At 38.9% G+C, this 20719-nt stretch overlaps 1 protein-coding gene and 1 pseudogene across 1 annotated transcript; one reads left to right on the top strand and one right to left on the bottom strand.

Moving 5' to 3' along the window:
* The first annotated feature begins 516 nt into the window (after positions 1-516).
* LOC126584396 (ribonuclease S-3-like) lies at positions 517-1279 on the top strand. The gene is made up of 2 exons (XM_050248796.1): positions 517-844; positions 935-1279. Exons 1-2 carry the CDS (start codon positions 587-589, stop codon positions 1277-1279), a joined length of 603 nt encoding a protein of 200 aa, XP_050104753.1. The 5' UTR covers positions 517-586.
* Positions 1280-3648: 2369 nt separating this feature from the next.
* Positions 3649-19893, bottom strand: LOC126584395 (purple acid phosphatase 15-like; annotated as a pseudogene).
* Positions 19894-20719: the final 826 nt, after the last annotated feature.

The following is a 20719-nucleotide window of genomic DNA, read 5'->3' as shown; positions in this document are numbered from 1 at the left end:
AACCATGAAGAGGAGAGGAGAGCTCCAAAATTTCAAAGATAAGAATTACCACTGCTAGAAGGTAGTGGTTGAAACTTCAATTTACAAGATAAGATACATAAACAATGTCCAAATCGTTTCTGTTTATATTCGATTGGAACCATATTTAGCTAGCGTGGTCCTGAATGGCTTTCTGAAATAGAATTATAATCTAAAAATTGAGACTATTAGCTTGCTTGGGGTCTGAATCTGATATATGAGGAACCGCTATAATTGGGTTGATTGGGTTGTTGATGAATCAACCACTACACGGTTACCACCCTTTATAGCATGCATATGAGAATGCAAAGCCTTGCATAACAAGAAAGAGGCATTCCCTAGTTCAGGATCTGTTCACACTTACTTGACCTTAATTATTATCATCTTTGCTAGTTAGCTTCACCTTAATTAATTTCTCCAAACCCTACCCTTAACCTCAACTCTAACTATTTAAACACCTCTTCATTTCTTTGAAAATTCACACTTCATTCACTCTTTAGCTTTCCTTAATATTTCTCATCCCATCCTCCCTCCCTCCCTTTGTTCTTTTGATAATTGCTTGACAACCATGCACTTCTTCAAGATTGTTCTCGTTGTCATCGCTCTTTGCTTCGTCACTTATCTCGGAAAGAGCAATGCTGCCACACCATATGATATCTTCCAATTCGTCCAGCAATCCCCATACGTCTTCTGCCTCCGGAATGGAATTTGTGGAAACCCACCAGTTCTGCGGCATACCTTTACGACACACGGCCTCTGGCCGAGCAACTTTACCGATCCATCTGCATCTATACTCTGCGCTGGCACGCTATTCGACAGAAAACAGGTACACATTGAATATATTTACTCATTTCAGTTTGTTTTTTTCTCCTGCAGCTCTCTGAAATGCTTGTAACTTCTCGTCTTTGTGCTTCAGATGAATGCTGATCATAATCTGCAATTACTTTTGTCCAATTCCTGGCCCAACTTCAACAATAGACGGACAAATATGGATTTCTGGGAGCATGAGTACAACAAGCACGGCAGGTGCTCGGACAATAAATTTTCCCAGACACAGTACTTCCACGAAGCTCATAGATTATGGTTGACCTACAATGCACAATATCTATTTTCTCAAACAACTGGGATTGTACCAGGACATCAATATGATTACATCGACCTTGAATCGGCCATTCGACGGACTATAGGAGGGAAAACACCTCTTCTTATGTGCAAGTATCATAGGAGGATCACGTATCTGCAGGAAGTCTGTTTGGGATAAAATCTGAACTTTGGGCCAGAGAGAAAGTCGGCCCAAACCCAAAGCCCAGAGGAAAACTTAGGAGGCAGGAAAGAGGCTTTCGGCTGGGCACAAGTTACAAAGGCCACCTGCTTACCTGCTCAAAGACCATAGGGGGTAGGCTATTCAGTCACTACACAGCCCAATAAAGTACTTTATTGGTGGCATTCATGTAAAAAAGCTAGTGAGTCATCACCAAACAGCATTCGGGCACCGCTATTGCTACAGGAACCCAAGCTGAAGTCGTCTATAAAAGGAGGAAGAGAAGATAGAATTAAGGACACTCAAACAAACAAACAAAAGCCAAAACTCTGCTCAAGCCAGATTTGCCTTCAACAAAGCTGTAGTCAGCACAAGCCTTCATCCCATTCGGGATAAACCTTCCCAAACCCCTGTAATAGCTCTGCTACCTTGTTCATGGTGGTATCGATTCATTTTGTATCCTCTTCTCCCCCATCAACCCCTCTAAAAGCTTTCAGACCTCTGACAGAGCCACAAAGATAGATTTTGTAAGAAGTTCAGCCTTGGCCGATAAGGTTCAAACTTACCCGACTATCTTTGCTCTGTCTTGGTCTTTTCTTTCTTTTAAAAGCACAATAACATGTTATATATTCCCAGTTATATACAAGTTATTTCTAGCAAAGTCATAATGAAAATAAGTCTTCAGCACTTGAATCCGATCTGAATCGCGTCAGAGTTCAAATCAGATCTAAGTCTTAAGCCCGCGGGCATGTAATTTAAAGATCAATTTAAAAGTCCTTGGCCTCAAGGCATAAAAAAGAACTCTATGTGGACTCAACCCATCCACGACAATCCTTGATAAGCGAGAAGTCCGAAGTTACTTGGGGCGCAAGTAATCAATCTATTTCTCCGTTTTGTTGCTATTATATCTTGATTCGTAGAAAAGGTTTAAGCCTGGAGTGAATTCTGATAGAAAGCCTCAAGGCCTACACCTAAGGCCCCGCGAAGGCATCTATTTAGCTTCATTTCATGTTGCGGTCTAGTTGGTCCGAGTATAAGGATTAACTCTGATGGGAAGCCTCAAGGCCTATACCTAAGGCCTTACAAAGGCACTCATTTGGGTTCGTCCTACCTCTTGGATTCAGATAATCAAAGGTATAATAGTGATAAGACTCTGGCAATCATAAAAGACCAAATATGATACATCCAAGCACTGGTTTAGTTTGACAGGAAGCCTCAAGGCCTATACCTAAGGCCTCACAAAGGCACCTGTTATATCTAACTTGGTTTCTCGGGCGTATACATATTCAATCAAAGCTTAAACACTCATTCAACATCTGCCATACTGAAGATGGCAGTGGCACGCCTGAGCACGACAAAGTTAATCTTGATTGTGAGCCTTAAGGCCTACACCTAAGGCCCCACAAAGGCACCCTTTCAAATTAACTCTGCCCTTCTCTTTCAGAACTGCCCGACGAGCCTTGCCCGAAGTGTGTCTTGCCCGACCAAGATCTTCCCGACAAAGGCTTCCCGAGCAAGCCCGAGAAGAAAGCAGAAGTACGACATATACCCTCAACCGACGCCATTCTCCCAGGGGAGCTGTGTGCTCGTCCGCCAGGAGATTCCTGCGACGAACAAAGTCGTCATCTGTTTTGACTACAACGCAGCGAATCCGGTCGATTGTGTCAGGACAACAAATTGTGGGGCATTGGTATCGTATTCACTCTAATAGGTATATATAGTGGCTACATATATCTATATTAATGTAATAAGAACAACAATATAATGATGATTTCGAATTTATCGATCTCACCATTTCATATCCTAAGTAAATGTTATGTAGTACGTACATGACCTGATGAATTCTGATTATGGTAATTTGCAGTGCAATTTGTTTGGGGTAGTAAATTCGAAAGTTTGATTCTAATTTGTTTTAAAAGCCTTTCAAAATCCGTCAAAATTAACTAGACCATGAAATTCCGAAGTTAAAACATGATCAAATATGCGGCAGACAAAGTTTTACTGACACCAAATTGCTATGCATCCTGCAAATATATAATATAATTGGCACAATATTACAAATGTTTTGGAAAAGGGACGGTAAGAAATTACATTATTCACAGAAACAACAGGTGATGATAATCTCTATGAGATGGAGGTGGAACCCCTGCAAATATATAATAGAATTCGATATCCGAAATTGCTCCAGGAACCAATCTTACACGTTTGTTGTTGTATAAATTGGTTGAGAGAGTATAAATTCAAGTTACAAAGGAGACGTATAAATGAAATTTTATCATTTACATACAACAACAGCGGAGTTGCTCTTCTTCTGCTCTCTCTCTCTCTCTCCCCGCCCCCTCCCCCACCCCCCACCCCCCCAACCCCCCTCCTCTTATATATATAGTGTGTATACATAGGTGAAACCCCATCTTCCTACTCTTTCTGCAACCTTCCATCCTATTCCTATCTAGATAAGAATGGTCAATTGATTTGGGATCTTAATAATAAATTTTTCCCAGCAAGCAGCAGTGAGAATTAGAGGTCAGCAAGCCAACTTTCGAACAAATGGCGGATGCGGCATTTATCAGGCTGCCTCACTATATAAATTTGATCTCCAATTTTATTGTCGGAGTCATGGTTCCGGTACCATGTCCACAAAGCCCAAGTCTCATTCTTCACCTGCAAGTTATGCACATCAAAATGCACGCTTAGTGTATAATCCAGGTGGTGAAACTGAGCTGTAATTCAAGTATATACATTCTCAGCAGACTTCTAGCCTACTAGCCTACATCTATATGTTTGCTACCTCATACATTCTGCCTCTCTATAAAGGGCTTCGTAGGTACTATACCAGGAAGGATGCCAAGTAGCTACCAACCAGGGAGTTGTGGATCACTGATAGTCCAGTTAAGTATTCAAACGAAGAATTGCAGACTTCAAGCATTAAAATTCAACTCTATCAAATCCAACGATTTCAACAGTTTACACTTATCAGCAAAATTAGACCGATACTAGAGGCATTGGAGCACCAGATTAAGCTCAGATTTTCGAGCTTGGGGAATCTGTTGCTGATAGCAGTCATACTGACATCTGATAAGCTGTTCAAATCAAGCACGTTTTCGGCGGAGCCATTGGCATAATGTGTTAAGGATGGTATTATTAAAGATTGAATTGGTGATAAAACTTAGAGCTAGTTAGTTTGTTGTGGTTGTTGTATTAGACTAGTAATTAGTTGAGATTGTTATATAGGTGGCAAGGTGGTTAGAAGGTTAGAGTTATGTGAGGATGTATATATATATACACACACACACACACACCACAACATTGTAATTTTTTTTCTCTTAATCAATGAAATTCATTTTCTCTAACATGGTATCACCCGCCTTCTGTCTACCGACTTGATCCAATCCACGTTTTCCCTTCTCCAGCTTCTTCGCTAAGCTTTCTTCCTTCCTAAGCTTCTTCCTAAGCTTTCACTGCCAAACCCTAACTATCTCCCATGGCGACCTCAGCTTCTCCCTCTTCTAAATCGGCAACACAAATTCATCCTGATCTTCTCTCAAATTCTAGTTCTACTCTCTCCACACCTTTAATCATGATCCAGAATATCGAATCCATGGTGCCGATCAAGCTGACTCTGACCAATTATCTCACTTGGAGTGCATTATTTTATTCGATCTTCCGTCGCTATAATCTCACTAGAATTCTTGATGGATCGATGCCTCCTCCAGCTCAATTCATCTCTAATGCTGTTGGAAATCAAATTCTGAATCCGGCATATGTTTCTTGGTTCGAGAATGATAAGAACATCCTCATCTGGATCGATTCCATGCTTTCTAAATCGATCATTCCTTACATTGTTAGAGTTACTACATCCAGATAGCTTTGGGTAAAATTGGAGTCACGCCTTGCGATGGCGTCTCAATGGCACATCCATGAGCTCCGATCATGTTTACACAGCATTTCAAAGGGCGATTCCACAACTGCTCAATATCTTCAACAAATTCAAGAGATCGATGATGCTCTTGCCAATGTCGGTGCTCCAGTTAAGGATTCTGAATTAATCTCTATCACATTTCACGATTTACCATCAGAGTACGAATCTTTTGTTGATGCGATACAATTCCAGCTTGGTTCCACCACACTTGATGAGCGGCATAGTCTTCTTCTTAGTAAAGAGATTCAGTTAACAAATTGGAAGAAAACTACTTCGACAATGCCAATTCAGGCGTACAACTCCACCACCGGCATCCTTCATACTCCACATTCTCAGGCCTTTGTTGCTCAACATAATCTTACAGGTCGTGGTGGTGATCGTAATTTCTCTCAAGGTCATGGTGGCGATCGTGGTTTCTCCAACCCTAGAAACTTCCAAGGATGAAGCAACTTTCGTTCTAACAACTATCATCTAAATTCTTCTCGCAACAACTCTCAGTGTTACAACCGTTGTAGTTGATCATCCTTCAATTTCTCTGGAATGAGGATTCCATGCCAAATTTTTCGATAGTTTGAGCATGATGCAATCGAGTGTCCCTAGCGCATAAATCCACATTATTCCAGCAATGCTTCTCATTCTGCTATGGCTGCAAGCACACTTTCTCCTCAACTTACTTGGATTGTTGACTCCAGTGCTAGTACTCACATGACCAATTCTTACAACACTCTTCAAAGGTTTGCCCATTCTCTACTCTGGTTCTTTTGCATTACATACTCCTCATCATAATTTTCAACTTCGAAATGTGTTGCATGTTCCTGATTTGAAACAAAATATGCTTTCTACAAATCAGTTTCTTGTTGATAATTGGTGTTCTATGCATCTTTATCCTTATCACTTCGCTGTGAAGGATATTTCTTCTGGAAAGATGCTCTTTAAAGGTCCTGTGAGAGATGGCTTCTATCCATTTCAACTATAGGCTTCCAGTTATGTGATCCACAATCACAATGTGTTTGCTGCTTCTGTTAACACATCTAGAAATATTTGGCACCAAAGACTTGGCCATCCTTCGATGAAGATTCTCAATAAGTTGGCTACTAAGTATTGTATTTGGTTTTCTAATGGTTCTAATAAGTCTTTCTGTAATGGTTGTGCCTTAAGCAAAAGTTCCAGATTGCCATTTGCTTATGTACCTTGTCATACCAGTAAACCTTTGGAGCTACTTCACATAGATGTTTGGGGGCCAACATCCGTCACTTATGTGAACAATTTCAGATACTATGTCATCTTTGTAGATGATTTTACAAAATATTGTTGGCTTTATCCTTTGCAATATAAATCTAATGTGTTTCCTACTTTTCTTAAGTTCAAAAGTCTTGTTGAGAACTTGTTGCATACTAAAATTGTTGCTCTCAGATCAGATCTGGTGGGGAATATCTTAGCACTCAATTCTCTAATTTCCTTGTTGAAAATGGTATTAGTCATCAACTAAGTTGTCCATACACTCCTCAGCAGAATGGTTGTGCTGATTGCAAGCACAGACACATAGTTGAGACTGCCAGAACATTTTTAACAGTTTCTAAGGTCCCTTACACCTATTGGGATCATGTTTTTTCCATAGTTGTGTTTCTCATAAATAGATTACCTACTTTATCCAGATTGTCTTCATGGGAACGTCTTTTCCACAGATCACCTAACTATGCCACCTTGAAGGTTTTTGGGTGTAGTTGTTTTCCATGGCTGCAACCTTACTCTGAGTCTAAATTGGATCCCAAAAGAAAGTTATGTGTATTCCTTCATTACAGCCTTAACCAAAAAGGTTACAAATGTTTGGATCTTACTACCAACAAGTTATACATCTCAGAAATGTGATCTTTGATGAAGGCAGTTTTCCCTTTAACACTATTGCAGTTTCACAGTGCTCTTTTCCCTCAACAGCATCTTCACCTCTCAATACCATTCCCATTCACCTCACATTCACTCAACCACATATTCATTCCCCTATACCATCATCTCCATCTCATATATTTCCAAGTAGCTCTTCTCCAATAGCCCCTATACCTATATCTCTTATACCTACATCTCACTCAGTTCCTACTAATACTCACCTTATGCAAACCAGGTCCAAATATGGTATTTACAAACCAAAAGCCTTTTCTGCAAGCAAACATCCTCTCATTTCTTATTTTTCATATGAATTTGTCCCCACTACACATCTCCAAGCTTCCAAATATCCACATTGGGTTAAGGCAATGCAGGATGAGTTTCTTGCCTCGCAACAAACTGGTACTTGGTCTTTAGTACCCAAAACTGCTCATCAAAACATTGTAGGATGTAAATGGGTTTTCAGGATTAAAAGAAAACCTGATGGTACCATAGATAAGTACAAAGTTTGCTTAGTTGCCAAAGGTTTTCATCAGCAAGAAGGACTTAATTATACTGAGACTTTTAGTCCAGTAGCCAAGCCTGTGACAATTCGACTCATACTCACTCTTGCTGCCCAATTTGATTGGAGTCTCAGTCAACTAGATGAAAGCAATGCTTTTCTGCATGGGACATTGTCTAAATCTGTTTATATGCAACATCCGCCTGGTTTTGAAGATGTTATTCACCATACTCATGTTTGTCAACTGCATAAATCCCTATATGGTTTTAAACAGGCTCCCAGAGCCTGGTATGAAAAATTCCATGGCGCATTGCATACTCTTGGCTTCACTAGTTCTAAATCAGATCATTCATTGTTTGTTAAAAGGGATCTTATGGTCTTTGTTCTGATATATGTTGATGACATTATTGTCACAGGGCCATCTGTAGCAGCTTGGAAGCATGTAATTTCTCAACTTAGCTCTCTCTTTCTCATCAAAGACCTTGGTGCACTTCATTATTTTCTGGGAATTGAAGTCAAGCGATCCTCCAAAGCCATCTTTATTTCACAAACCAAGTATATCTTGGATCTGTTAAAGAAGACTAACATGGCTAGAGCAAAACCATGTGCTACCCCACTCAATACATCTAAGCTGGATCATTCTTCTCCATTGCTTGATAATCCTACAGAATATTGATCTTTGGTTGGTGTATTACAATATCTTACTTGGACTCGGTCAGATTTATGATTTGTAGTCAATCTTGTTTGTCAATTCATGCACAATCCAAGGCAGTCTCATTTTCAAGCTGTCAAAATGATCATTCGATATCTTAAGGGTTCCATTGACATTGGTCTTTGGTTTACATAATCTGTCTCTGTTCCATCTCTCAAAGCCTTCTTAGATGCTGACTAGGTAGGTTGCACACTTGATCGAAGATCAACTGGCAGTTATTGTATTTTTCTGGGTTCATCTATCATCAATTTGAGTGCTAAGGAGCAACCAACAGTGGCTCGTTCTTCAATAGAGGCAGAGTATCGATCTCTAGCTAATACTGCAGCTGAAATTACATGGATATGTCAGTTACTTGCTAATATTTGTTTCCATCTTCCATGTTGACACGCCCAACCCTGATATTCCCCGAACACCAGGATAGGAACGTGTTGGCCAACACCCGAAGGTGACGAAGCCATATTAGAATGCATAAGAACCCGAAATATATAAGACTTATAAATTTAATTATAATTAATATGCAAATGAGGAACGTGTTCAGAGCATACAACTAATCTAGAACACTAAAGAAAAAAATATAACATTGAAGGAGCAAAGGAATGGGTTCTACACCGAGAGGCCTCGAAGCTGCCGAATCGAAAGTGCCTTGACGTCGGGATTGTACACCTCAATTCTAAGTCCTGAGGGGGCGCAAAACAAACATGAGTGGACCAAGTTGATATATATATATATATATATATATATATATATATATATATAGACTAAAACAGTTATCAACATACTAACCACCAAAGTTTTATGGAAATTCAATAGTATAATATGTAATAGGTTTTCCGAAAACCCTAGCATGCCATAAAACCTTCATAAAACATATCTCGTAAATAGTGTGATACATAATGGTATCCAATAATAATATCTCCCGACCCAATGCCAGCTTTTATGTCCCTGTGCCCGTAGCCAAAGATTATTTCTCCTGGCCCAATGCCAACTCCATGTCTCTCGGCCCGAAGCCAGAGATTATTTCTCCCGGCCCACAGCCAACAACCATAATCCTCGCCCGTGGCGGTATAGTGACCACTAGATAAGCACAAAACCATTGAACATAGACTTTCCAAACATAGGTATATATATATCTTAAAAACATCTTCATAGTATAAAGTCATCCATCACCTATACTATAAAGAAGTGTGCAAAAGCATGCTCATAAGCAGTATAAAGTCATCCATCATCTATACCACATAGAACATGAGTTCGATAAAATATGGTAATTCAAAATATTCTCAGTAAGCATAATATCTCATAAAAACGTTTCATAAAAAGTAATAATTAAATTAGGCTTTTTATGTATGCATTTCTAGTATTAAAACATGCATTTTAGAAGGAGTCCACTCACAGATACTCCGTCGTTGTAGAGCCATATGAAATAAAAATGACGGAATCGCTGTAAATAATTGCACATAAGCACATAAATGGTCCAATTAATAAAACTTTATTCAAATGATTGAATTTGGGAAAACGGATGTCTAAAATGGATTCAGGAAGTCGAATTACCCTAAAAAGGGTTCCGGGTAAATTTCGAAAAAGTCAATAAAAAGTCAACACTAAGAATATTCCAAAGAATATTCCTTGACAGAATATTCTCAGACGGAATATTCCAAAGAATATTCCATCCGAGTTGGGCTAGTGGGTTTAGGCCGAAGGGGCCTAGGCCCAAAAGCCTGGTTTCAAATGGTCAAGGGTTTGGGTTTAATGGGCTGGATTGGCGATGGGCCTGGGCCTAGGTGCACGGCCCAAGGGCCTAGTTAGACTAGGGTTTTGGGCTTGAAAGCCCGGTTATTTAATTGGGTCATTTGGTTTAAAAGGATAAGGGATTGGGCTACCCAAATGGGCTGGGTAAAAAGGGTTTTGGGTCTAAGGTTGTGGGTCATCGGACCAAAGGAATAAGAAGGCCAAAAATTGGCTAGAGAATGCCCGAGCTTTGATGGAGCTCGAAACTTAGTCAAAACAAGTGAACTAAAATACCAAAATGAAGCCCGTGAAGCAAGGAGTCGAAATATACCTTCCTCGTGGCCAGTCGTGGCTGAAATATGATCAGAAAACGTCTGCAAGTTCCAGCACCTCGCCAGAAAACATGGAATATAGTCCTCCGAGGTGTTTCTTCATATTTTGATGTCCAAAACACAACAACGTGGTCATAAAAGAACTATAGGGATGAAAAGAGAAACATTTGGAGTGTTTTGAGGCTTACCCAAATCGAAAAAGTTACAAAATCATTCGAAGTCGCGTCGGGGAACTTAATTGCATATATCTGCACAAAATCTCTTTCCAAAGACTAGTTTAAGCTCTTAAGATCCAAATTGTCCCTTCGAACTCCTCAGTTCAGTTTGAGGAGGGGATGTGAAGGATAATATTGTTAAAGATTCCATTGGTGATAAAACTTAGAGCTAGTTAGTTTGTTGTATTAGACTAGTGATTAGTTGAGATTGTTGTATAGGTGGCTAGGTGTTTAGAAGGTTAGAGTTATGTGAGAGTGTAGAGGGTATCCATACATATATATATATATATATACACACACATACCACAACATTGTAATTTTATTCTCTTAATCAATGAAATTCATTTTCTCAAACAGAATGTAGCCTCATCGACGAAAGGTTAAGGTGCTCGTCAATGTGAACGGCACAAACATTGCGGAATTGGAAGCAAGGAGGCCGACGACGAGGTCCGGGCTGCCGGTGGCACCGATGCAAAGGGCGATGCTGCTGAGGCGCTCAAGGGCGAGCTAGCGCTTGCAGAAGAGGGAGCAGGCATCAAGGCTGGGCTTGGAGGCGAGCCGCCGAAAGACCTCGGCGATCTTTTTACTACTTAGACTTTCCTCCGAATACTCTATCACCACGGAAACTATTAATCTGATTTACAAATTGAGGGCCAGGAGTCTGATGTACAATACACTGCGCTGGTACCGTATTCAACAGAAATGAGGTACACATCGAATATATATATATACACACACTCATTTCAGTTCCCTTGTTTTTTCTCCTGCAGCTCTCTGAAATGCTTGTAACTTCTCATCTTTGTGCTTCAGATGAATGCTGATCATTATCTGCAATTACTTTTGTCCAATTCCTGGCCAACCTTCAACATTAGACAAACAAATATGGATTTCTGGGAGGATCAATACAACAAGCACGACAGGTGCTCGGACAATAAATTTTCCCAGACACAATACTTCCATGAAGCTTATATAGTTTACCTACAATGCACAATATCTATTTTCTCAAACAACTGGGATTGTACCAGGATATCAATATCGTTACATCGACCTTGAATCAGCCATTCAAAGGACTATACAAAACAAAATACCTCTTCTTCGTTGCAAGTATGACGGGGGGATCGTGTATCTGCTGGAAGTCGTCATCTGTTTTGACTACAACGCGGCGATTGTGTCAGGACAACAAATTGTGGGGCATGGCATTGGTATGTTATTCACTCTAATAGGTATATATATAGTGGCTACATGTATCTATATTAATGTAATAAGAACAACAATATAATGATGATTTCGAATTTATCGATCTCACCATTTCATATCCTAAGTAAATGTTATGTAGTATGTACATGAGCTGATGAATTCTGATTATGGTAATTTGCAGTGCAATTTGTTTGGGGTAGTAATTTTGAAAGTTTGATTCTAATTTGTTTTAAAAGCCTTTCAAATTCGTCAAAATTAAATAGACCATGAAATTCCTAAGTTAAAACATGATCAAATATGCGGCAGACAATGTTTTACTGACACCAAATTGCTATGCATCCTGCAAATATATAACATAATTGGCACAATATTACAAATGTTTTGGACAAGAGACGGTAAGAAATTATATGAGATGGAGGTGGAACCCCTGGCCTGGAATTTAATGGAGAATACAATGTATGGGAAGTTGTTGAAGGTTTTTTGTACGGAGGTTATAGCAAACCTCATTGCTCCTTCCAAACTCCGAATGACTTATAGGCGGGGTGCATTGTGAGCTCGGGAGCTAAGGGTTTTGTCGAAACACCACCCTTATAAGCGGTGCCACCATAACATTAGTGAACTTGTAACACTAAGTGACAATATAAAAGTCACTTCCAACAATTTTTTGTCTTCATAATAGGGGGAGGGGAAATTTTTGGTTCATCAGTTGAACCAATTTGCAGTAACTCAACAAAATACGTAAATAGTTCAGAATTCGATATCTGAAATTGCTCCAGGAACCAATCTTACACATTTTTTGTTGTATAAATTGGTTGAGAGTATATATTCAAGTTACAATGGAGATGTATAAATAAGATTTTATCAGCTACATACCACAATAGCGGAGTTGCTTTTCGTCTTCTGCTCTCTTTCTCTCTCCCTCTCCCCATATATGTAGTGTGTATACATAGGTGAAACCCCATCTTCCTACTCTTTCTGCACCTTCTGTCCTATTCCTATCTAGATAAGAATGATCACTTGAGTTGGTATCTTAATAATAATTTTCACAGCAAGCAGCAGTGAGAATTAGAGGTCAGCAAGCCAACTTTAGAACGCATGGCGGATGCAGCATTGATCAGGCTGCCTCACTATATAAATTCGATCTCTAATTTTATTGTCGGAGTCCTGGTTCCGGTACCATGTCCACAAAGCCCAAATCTTATTCTTCACCTGCAAGTTATGCACATCAAAATGCACGATTAATGTATAATCCAGGTGGTGAAACTGAGCTATAATCCTAGTATATACATTCTCAGCAGACTTCTAGCCTACTAGCCTACATCTATATGTTTGCTACTCAATAACCGATCAAGGGTATTCAAGTTAGTCACAGGATTTTCGCACCCCATATAAACAGATATTGGTGCGAAGTGATTTTCTCGTGACATTTGTTGATGTTTGCAGCTACTTTCTGATTTAAGTTTCTTATTTTCCTTTGTAATTCAAGGTGTTTGTTCTTAGTTTGTAATGTAGGGCTCAGATTAAATCAAAGCTAATAGGCTAGATGTGTGTCACATGGCATATCATCTCACTTACAGGTGAGCATGTGCTATACACGTGAGTGTGTGAGGTGGATGAGTGAGTGCGCCCTCAACGACTATATCTCACCCTCCACTGATGTATCAATTCAGTTATAGCTGAATAAAATCCAAGGGAGAAATCTCTTCACCTTCTTCGTACCTTCATTCCTTCATGCTTTCTGAGCAGAGATCATAATCTCATTGATTTCTTTTTGATTTCATGCTTTGATACTTCATAAAATCACAAACCCATATAAAATCACGAACTCTATCATGGCCTCAGAGCCAGGTTCATCGCTTTAATTTGGGCATGAATATGTGATTTCTGTGTTCTTCAATGAATTGTTTTCCCTAAGCTTCATTGCTGAAGAATCGCGCTTTGAAAATCTGTGAAAATTGAAGATCTGAGTCTAATATGGCTAGAACAACGAGTTCTGAGCTTCGCACTCCTATTTTCAATGGTGAGAACTATGAATTCTGGAATATCAGAATGCGAACCATCCTCTAGTCTCATGGAATGTGGGAGCTCGTAGAGACTGGGTTTACTATCCCATAATCATCTATTGTGGTTGTGGTAGCTGATGAAAAGAAGGAGAATGATGCAGCTACTGAAACTCCAAACGTTGTGGAGATCATAATGAAGGATACTAAGGCTCTTGGGTTGATCCAAGGAGCTGTCATTGATCAGATTTTCCCCAGGATCTCTAACGAAGAAACCTCCAAGGGAGCTTGGGATATTCTACAGCAAGAACTCAGAGATGACAAACAGGTTAGAAATGTGAAATTACAAGGTTTAAGCAGAGAATTTGAGTACACTAGGATGAGAGATGATGAATCCTTATCTACATACCTTACTAAATTGTTTGACCTCATGAATCAAATAAGGGGTTATGGTGAAGAACTATCTAGGGACAGGGTTGTTCAAAAATTACTTATAAGCTTGCCTAGAAGTTATGACTCTATCTGTGCTGTGATTGAACAATCAAAGGATATTGAAACCCTTGAAATCCAAGAAGTTGTTGCCCCTCTGAAGGGTTATGAACAAAGGCTAGATATGCATGCTAAAAACTCTAATGAAAAGGCATTTGTTAGTCTAAATGTTGGGTCTAAGTTTCAAAAACCCAGTGGGTTCTCCGGTACTCAAAAATCAGGAAAAAATTGGAAGAACAAAAGGAAAAAGTGGGATAACAAGCCCAACCTTGTCTCTAAGCAGAATAATTCTCATGATTCGAACAAAACAGCTTGCAAACATTGTGATAAACTGCACTATGGAAAGTGCTGGTTTGAAGGAAAACCTAAATGCACAAATTGCAATAAATTTGATCATGAAACCAGAAACTGCAATGGGAACAAAATGGTGCAGAAGGCCAACTATGCAAATCAGGTTGATGATATGGGAACCTTATTCTTTGCTTGCAATTTTGTGACTCAGGTGAAAGTCAATAATACTTGGTACATTGATAGTTGTTGCAGCAACCACATGATAGGAAATGAAAGCTTGCTGATGAATATGAGTAGAAACCTAAATGCAAGAGTAAAAATGGGAACTGGTGAAGTTGTGAGTGTAGCAGGAATAGGTACACTTGTCATTGAAACTAAGATGGGAAGAAAACACATACAAGAAGTGATGATGGTGCCTGGCTTGGAGGAAAATCTCCTAAGTGTGGGGCAAATGTTGAAACATGGTTACTATCTACTATTTGGTGGTAATGTAGTTTGTATTTATGATAGCTAGAACTTGAATGGACTGGTTGCTAAGGTTCAAATGACTGGCAACAGGTGTTTTCCCTTAACCATGATGCCTGCTACACCACTAGCACTGAAAGCTAGTGTATCTCATTGTACTCAGACTTGGCACAAGAGGCTTGGTCATTTAAACACAAGAAGTTTGCTGCAACTTAGGGAGTAAGAAATGTTTCATGGGCTGCCTCACTTGGAAGATTCCAAGAATGTTTGTGAAGGATGTATGCTTGGCAAGCAACGTAGAGATGAATTTCCAAGAGAATTTGCTTGGAGAGCTAAATTCCCACTTGAATTGGTACATACATATATCTGTGGTCCAATGCAAATTGCTTCAAATGCTGGAAACAAGTACTTTATTCTGCTCATTGATGATTGTACTAGAATGACATGGGTTTATTTTCTGAGATAAAAATCCTAGCCATTTGAGTATTTCAAAAGGTTCAATGCAATGACAGAATTGCAGGGTAGACACAAGATCAAGTACCTAAAAAATGATAGAGGTGGTTCATGTCTTCTGAATTCAGTGACTATTGCAATGTCTCTGGTATTCAAAGGCAACTAACCATGTCATACACACCACAGCAGAATGGTGTGTCTGAAAGAAAAAATAAAACTGTGGTGGAAATGGAAAAAACTATGCTACATGAAAAAGGCATGCCATACCAGTTTTAGACAGAAGCTGTGCACATTGCAGTATATCTCCTCAACAGGTGTCCTACAAGGTCTTTGGATAAAATGACTCCTTTTGAAGCCTATAGTGGAATAAAACCTGGAATTGCACATTTGAAGATCTTTGGTTCAGTGTGCTATGTTCATGTTCCCATGAATTTTAGACACAAGCTTGAATGCAACAGTCACAAATATGTCTTTGTGGGGTATGGAACCAGTGAGGCAGGATACAGGGTATTTGATCTTATCACTAATAAAATTATATTGTCTAGAGATTTAGTATTTGATGAGAGTGCCAGATGGGATTGGAATGTAAGCTCTGAAAAATATTTTGATACATCAATTACTACTAATATAGCAGAATCTGAACGAACTCAAGGATTAGAAGTTCAAATGAAATTATACTCCCTGAGATCACTTCTGATATTTCACAGGAAAGTTTAAGTTCCAATGCTGATGGTTCAAGCTCACAGATTGATCTATCACAGAGCTATGATTTTACTCCAAAGAAATGGAGACCCTTGAATGAAGTTCTTGCATAGTGTAATGTTTGCATTATGGAACTTGAAAGCTATGAAGAGGCTGCTCTAGATTTATCTTGGATGAAAGCTACGCAAGCTGAGCTAGACATGATTGAAAAGAATAGTACATGGATGCTGGTAGACAGACCATCTAGCAAACCTATGATAGGTGTGAAGTGGGTATACAAAACAAAACTGAATCTTGATGGAAGCATTCAGAAAAACAAAGCTAGATTGGTTGCAAAAGGTTATTCACAGAAGTCAATAATTGACTTCAATGAGACTTTTGCACCAGTTGCTAAGCTTGACACCATAAGGACTTTGATAGCTCTTGCAGGTCAGAAAGAATGGCAACTCTTTCAGTTGGATGTAAAGTCTGCATTCCTTAATGGTGTACTCAAGGAGGAAGTCTATGTTGATCAACCTCAAGGTTTTGTCATAGAAGGCAAGGAGGATAAAGTGTACAAGTTAAACAAGGCATTATATGGCCTTAATCAAGTTCCAAGAGCTTGGTATGATGAAATTGATTCCTACTTCACCAAGGCTGGTTTTAAAAGAAGTCCTAGTGAAGCCACTCTATACACTAAGGTTGAAAACTCAGGGATTCTCATTGTTTCTGTGTATGTTGATGATATTGTGTACACTGGTAGTAGTGACACATTGCTGGACAAATTTAAAAATGACATGATGCAGCACTATGAGATGATAGATTAGGGATTGCTGCACCATTTTCTTGGTATGAGAGTTGTACAAACCAAGAAGAGCATCTTTATACATCAGAAGAAATATGCAATGAAGTTGTTGGAGAAATTTGGACTAAAGGGTTGTAAATTCGTGGGAACACCACTTGTAGCAAATGAAAGGCTATGCAAGAATGATGGAAGTGAAACTGCAGATGAGTCTGAGTATAGGAAATCGGTGGGAAGCTTTTTGTACCTCACTGCTACTAGACCAGACATAATGTTTGGTGCTAGTCTCTTGGCAAGATTCATGCATGGTCCAACCAAGAAGCATATGAGAACAGCAAAAAGAGTACTAAAATACATTCAAGGTACTATGGACTTTGGCATTGAATATGTAAAAGGAAAGTCAGCATTGCTTATTGGATATTGTGGCAGTGACTGGGCTGGGAGTGTTGATGACATGAGAAGCACATCAGGGTATGCTTTCAATCTTGGCTCAGGTGTGTTCTCTTGGGCATCAATCAAACAAAACACAGTGGCATTGTCCACTGCAGAAGCTAAATACGTAAGTGTTGCGGAAGCAACATCTCAGGCCAAGTGGTTGAGGTTTTTTCTAGAAGATTTTGGAGAAGAACAGGTTGAACCTACTATGCTAATGTGTGATAACACTTCAGCAATAGCTATTGTCAAGAATCATGTGTTTCATCAGAAAACAAGACACATCAGCAGAAAATTTCACTTCATGAGGGATGCAATATAAGAGAAGGAACTTTAGCTTGTTTACTGCAAATCTGAAGAACAAATGGCAGATATCTTGACTAAGGCCCTACCAAAGGAGAAGTTCAACTATTTTAGAGAGATGTTAGGAGTCAAATCAGCTGCCAGCTTAGAGGAGAGTGTTGATGTTTAAGCCTTGTAGCTGCTTTCTGATTTAAGTTTCTTATTTTCCTTTGTAATTCAAGGTGTTTGTTCTTAGTTTGTAATGTAGGGCTCAAATTCAATCAAAGGTAACAGGCTAGATATGTGTCACATGGCATAGCAACTCACTTATAGGTGAGCATGTGCTATACACGTGAGTATGTGAGGTTGATGAGTGAGTGTGCCCTCAAACGCTATATCTCACCCTCCACTCTATGCTTCTAGATGTATCAATTCAGTTATAGCTTAATAGAATCCAAGGGAGAAATCTCTTCACCTTCTTCGCACCTTCATTCCTTCCTGCTTTCTGAGCAGAGATCATAATCTCATTGATTTTTTTATTTTTTTATTTCGTGCTTTGATACTTCATAAAATCACAAAACCACATAAAATCACAAACTCTATCAACATTGCAGTGGAGTGGTAAAAATGATTTAAACTGGTTCCATAACATTGACTGTCAAGCACATGCTCATCTTTCCATCAATCATTTTCAAGTTATATCATATGTAGTTTAGGGTCGTACATATTAAGTTATAACGTTTATAGACAATTGAATGCATTGTCAGACTGGATATATGCCAAACAGAAAAAACACAAAAATGAGTACCTCAAGGATCCCATGGCCAAAGCTGCTTTCTCTGAAAGCACTGTAATTCGGTTGCCGATCCCAACAAAATTTACCTGCTGCTGGGCCGGAGGTAAAGTTCTCTACACAAAAGGCACCAACACCTAGGTGTTGATCAGGAGTAGTTGATGGCTCTGGGCAATGACTAGGTTCGTCAGCATGTTGAACTGCCATTTTCTCCCGATTACCCCCGTCACCAACGGTGAGATACACAGGACCACAGGAATCTAAGTTGTAATCATAATCTCGATTCGATCTCTTGTAGGCATTAACCTATTGTTTTATTCAAGAAAATTGAAGAATATTTAGTGCACTTTAAAGCAAAAAGATAATTAATTACAATGAGGAAAATTGTTCGTCATTCATAGACACCAAGGACAACTTAATAAAAACATGCTTGGGATCGGAACTAAATGGTACTGTTGTGATACGAGTTTCAAGATAAGGTCATTGTTTCTGATAGCGTTTCAAATAAGATTTGTATTATGTGTTTTAGCAACGAGGGAACCAAGTACCAATTAATTTCACATTAAATTTGTTTTCTCAAACGAGAACTATAAGCCTCAAAAGTCTTATTTTCAGCCTGTTCTTCTATTTCATGGTTCCCTTCAACAACCATTATTGGAACTTTGGACACTAAACTCTGCATATACCTACACAAATTACCCAGCAATGACAACATAAGAAAACAAGTTCTATGCCATAATTTACAGCAGCCATTGTATGTGATAGAAATAAAGCAATTTATGTTTTAACCATCCCCAGTAATCCCATCGAGGCTGATAGGTCTCATGTATTGGAGAGTTTGGAAATGAGCAAGAATAGCGGTCAGAGCCAGTTCCATTTGTGAGGTAGAGGTTTGCATAAGTAACATTACCAATCAATAGAACAAGATCAAGATTGTTACTTTTCAAGTGACTTAGTGTGGTAGTTGTGTTGTAAGTAAGGCCAAGGTCTCCCATAACCGCTATTCTCTCAGGGTAGCTCCGAGGACCAGAAACTGGCATAGTCCTGAAATGGTGGATTTGACTCATTGCATGTATAGAAGGATCCCCGCATCGATAAAAGTACAGTGTATTCAGTTTCAACCCTACATCGAAACAACAATTAGATCACCAACTTATCAGAAGAACCACATTCCATCACAACTTATGTTTGGGGGATTTAAAAGTTCAGTCATTTCAGGAAAACCCAACTTTGTAATTCTCCATTGAAACTTTGAAGAAAATAAGAAGCAAACGAAATCAAACTTGTGAGACGAACATGGTGGATGATTCCGGAAGTATAATTTTGGACTTCAAAAGGGTAGAGCTGATTGTAAACAAGAGAATACCCTGTGGCTTCATGTGTTGGTGGATATCTCAGCTTCCCATAACGAACAATGCTTGCCACACTTTTCTGGTCCAATAGACATGTGTTACAGTTGTGGTTTCAAAGCGCGATTCTCTAGATCTCAAGACTTTCAACTTCAAGAATAAAGGTAAGGCACAACCACCATAGAAATAGACATATGTTATCATTGTGGTTCCAAGGATTATTGGTCATGCATTTGTCAAGCACTTGTTGATGTTGTTGCTAAGTATCATTCACGTCGTAAAGTCATACACACTAACTTTGTTCAAGTTGATAATCCCGAAGATACCACTATGTAGTTTTTTGATTTTCAAAAGTCATCTACACCAATGGAAGATTAGAACTTTTAAACAAGGGCCAACATGTGTCTGAGTTCCCCCTAGTGGCTAAACGCCCTCTTAATATTTGGTTCAAGTTTTTGAACAATTTTCTATGGAGTAAGACAATTTTATGAATTAAATGACATCGAAGTTGTTGATTAGATCATTAATTAAACATGGATGAATGTGATCATTCCTTATTGGTGACACATAATTTGGTTTGAAAATTTTGTCTACAAATTTAGCCTTCCTAGCATTACTCTTTTTATATGTATTTGGATTATTTATTGGTGTTTTGTTTTAAATTTTGGATAATTCCTTTATGAATATGATTCTCGGGTGATTAGTGAATGAACAAAATTTAAATTTCCTTATACATGTGAATGAACAAAATTTAAATTTCCTTATACATGTGACTAAAGGCGAATTCAAACAAAAGCAATATTACTAGCCACTGTGAGGTTTGGCCATTCTTCGATCCTTTAGTATGGATAATATCGAATGTATTAAAATAAATAAATTTTAGCAATTTTTGAGATTCAAAGACCGTTTTACAGGAAATT

Source organism: Malus sylvestris, chromosome 10, assembly GCF_916048215.2.
Source record: "Malus sylvestris chromosome 10, drMalSylv7.2, whole genome shotgun sequence".
Taxonomy (NCBI): domain Eukaryota; kingdom Viridiplantae; phylum Streptophyta; class Magnoliopsida; order Rosales; family Rosaceae; genus Malus; species Malus sylvestris.
This window is presented reverse-complemented; position numbering and strand designations above follow the sequence as displayed.

What these genes read in the sequence shown, in the direction of transcription:
- LOC126584396 (XM_050248796.1), top strand. Translation starts at nt 587, where the DNA reads ATGCACTTCTTCAAGATTGTTCTCGTTGTCATCGCTCTTTGCTTCGTC. An exon ending in CGCTATTCGACAGAAAACAG is followed by an intron (nt 845 to 934) that starts GTACACATTGAA and finishes TTTGTGCTTCAG; the next exon opens with ATGAATGCTGATCATAATCT.